The sequence below is a fragment of the Otolemur garnettii genome, unplaced genomic scaffold (assembly GCF_000181295.1).
Source record: "Otolemur garnettii isolate 467f Iridium unplaced genomic scaffold, OtoGar3 scaffold00650, whole genome shotgun sequence".
NCBI lineage: Eukaryota > Metazoa > Chordata > Mammalia > Primates > Galagidae > Otolemur > Otolemur garnettii.
The window spans coordinates 12,599-14,832 of record NW_003853045.1 but is presented as its reverse complement, the minus strand read 5'-3'; the positions used below and the strand labels follow the sequence as shown (position 1 = coordinate 14,832).

Genomic DNA, 2,234 nt, shown 5'->3' with positions numbered 1-2,234 from the left:
CATCTCCTGGGCCATCAAACAGACCTCAGCAAATCTAAAGAAACTAAAATCATATAAAGTATGTTCTCTGGTCCTAATAGAATAAAATTAGAAAGCTGAAAGGGTCCTCCCCAAACATCTGGAAATCGCAGTGACTGCTTGTCACTGCAGTTTGTCATGCAGACCCTAGTCACATAAGATCTGAGTTGTCCAGGTGTGGTGGCTGATGCCTGTAATCCTACCACTCTAGGAGGCCAAGGCATGAGGATCACTTGGGCTCAAGAGTTTGAGACCAGCCTGAGAAAGACTGGCACCCCATATCTACAAAAAAGGAAAAACAAACAAAAAAGTAGCTGGGTGTGGTGGCAGTCACCAGCTGTGCTGGAGGCTGAACCAGGAGGATCACTTATCACTTGATCCCAGGAGTTTAGTGGTTGCTGTGAGCTAGGCTGATGCCATGGCACTCTATCCTAGCTAACAGAGCAAGACTCTGTATTAAGAAAAGAAAAGAAAAAAAAAAAGCTGAGTTGCTGAAGTTGCTGAATTTAGGAGGGGTTGTCTCCCAGACTGATAGCATTTCAGTCTGGGCAAAAGGGAAACTCACTCTGAATATTTCAAACTAAATATCGTTGGAGGCAAGGCTGGAGGTAGGTGGACAGTTCAGGAAGTTGTTACCTCAGTCCCATGTGTCATTAGAGCTTGTACTGCATCTGGCAAAGGAAGTGCAGCTTGCTGATTGTTGACACCATCAGTTTGGGGGTTGACTGGATATAGAAGGCGTGTGAGAGAGGTTGCCTCTCAGGTATTGGGAAGCCTGAGAGAAGGGACGATTAAGACAGCTTCCCAGTGTGTGGCCAATGTCTGTTCTGACCCATGGTTCATGTACCTCTTTTTTTTTTTTTTATAAAAAACCTGTTCCATTTCTAAAAAGGTTCAACAGAGTTGTTTCCTCTTTCAAGAATTCTTTCCTGGGGGCGGTGCCTGTGGCTCAAGGAGTACAGCACAGATCCCATATACCAGGGGTGGTGGGTTCAAACCCAGCCCTGGCTAAAAACTGTAAAAAGTAAAAATATATATCTTCCTTGATTGTGCCACCTGAGAGATAAAGCTGTCGCACCTGGACAGTCAGGCAAGGAGAGGAGTTTGCTCTCTGGGGTTTGCATGATTGGTCCCTTGGGGGCACATTGGCAATTTGCTTGCTATACCATGAGGTTAGCTTAGGATGTGGTACTGGTTAACTGGATGCTATAAGAACTGCTGTGACTGATGTGACTTCAAACTTTAATTTTTATTCCTAATTTTAGAACACGATGCTGGTGGTTATTATTCTCAAGAAGGAAAGAGAGGTTGGTATTCTTTCTGGGATAACTCTAACAGAAGAGACCTTCGTTATGAACTTGGTGGATATGGGCGTCTGTCTTCACGTCGCTGGGTGGATGATGGAAACATGGAGATGACGGATGTCCGTGAGAACTCCAGAATGAGACGGTAAGTGACCAGGCAGTCTGGTTTGCATGTAGCAAATCCTGGGACAGTGCAGCTCATTCACTCTCTGTGAATTCCTCTCTTCCTTCTCTGACTGAAAAAGTGAAGAATGATAGCAGTGGAATGACAGTTGAGCAATCCTAACTGTAGCCATGGTGCCCATGAGGAGAGTGTGTATGGAAGACTTTCTTAGCATTCATGGACCCCTCCTCTTCTCTCTTTCCCCACAGCACTTTTCATACTTTCCGACAAAACAGGAGGAGAATGAATTGGCAAAATGGAGACCAAATACGGGTCACTTTGTGGAGAGATGAAAAACCTCCAGAGAGAGCATCGGGGAGCAGGCGAGACAGAGCCAGGGGGAGCTGGTTCAAGGTCACAGTGAGTATCTTGGCAGGTCTACATTAGGTAGAATATTTTGGAACCCTACAGAAGGAAGAGCACATTACACTCTTTAAGTTGAATATGTGGAGGAGAGTTTTTGAATGGAGAGTACAGGGGCTTAAGAGGTCTATATTTGGCACAAAAATAAGAAATCATGTCAGCTGTCCCTTCATTTGAAGTCTGTTAAAGCAAGATAGAGGGTCGGAAGAGCACACCTGTCTGGGTGTGTTCTCCAGGCTCAATTCCATGCTGTCTCTCTTCTCTCCTATTTGTTCTTTTCACCCTCAGATTCCTCATGGAGCAAACTATGACAAAGCATGGCTAGTGAGCTCAATCCAGAGCCATTGCAGTGTCTCCTTCACACCTGTTGATGTAAGAGGGGATGG

General features: G+C 45.3%; 1 protein-coding gene across 1 annotated transcript in view; it reads left to right on the top strand.

Moving 5' to 3' along the window:
• Positions 1–1,283: 1,283 nt before the first annotated feature.
• LOC100943636 (nuclear RNA export factor 2-like) overlaps positions 1,284–2,234 on the top strand; it is a gene marked incomplete at its 5' end in the record, with an annotated part of 9,813 nt that continues 8,862 nt past the window's right edge. The window contains 3 exons of the mRNA XM_003803775.2: positions 1,284–1,467; positions 1,695–1,845; positions 2,137–2,220. Of these exons, the coding sequence (XP_003803823.2) occupies positions 1,284–1,467; positions 1,695–1,845; positions 2,137–2,220 (419 nt within the window). The remainder of the gene's footprint in view (positions 1,468–1,694; positions 1,846–2,136; positions 2,221–2,234) is intronic.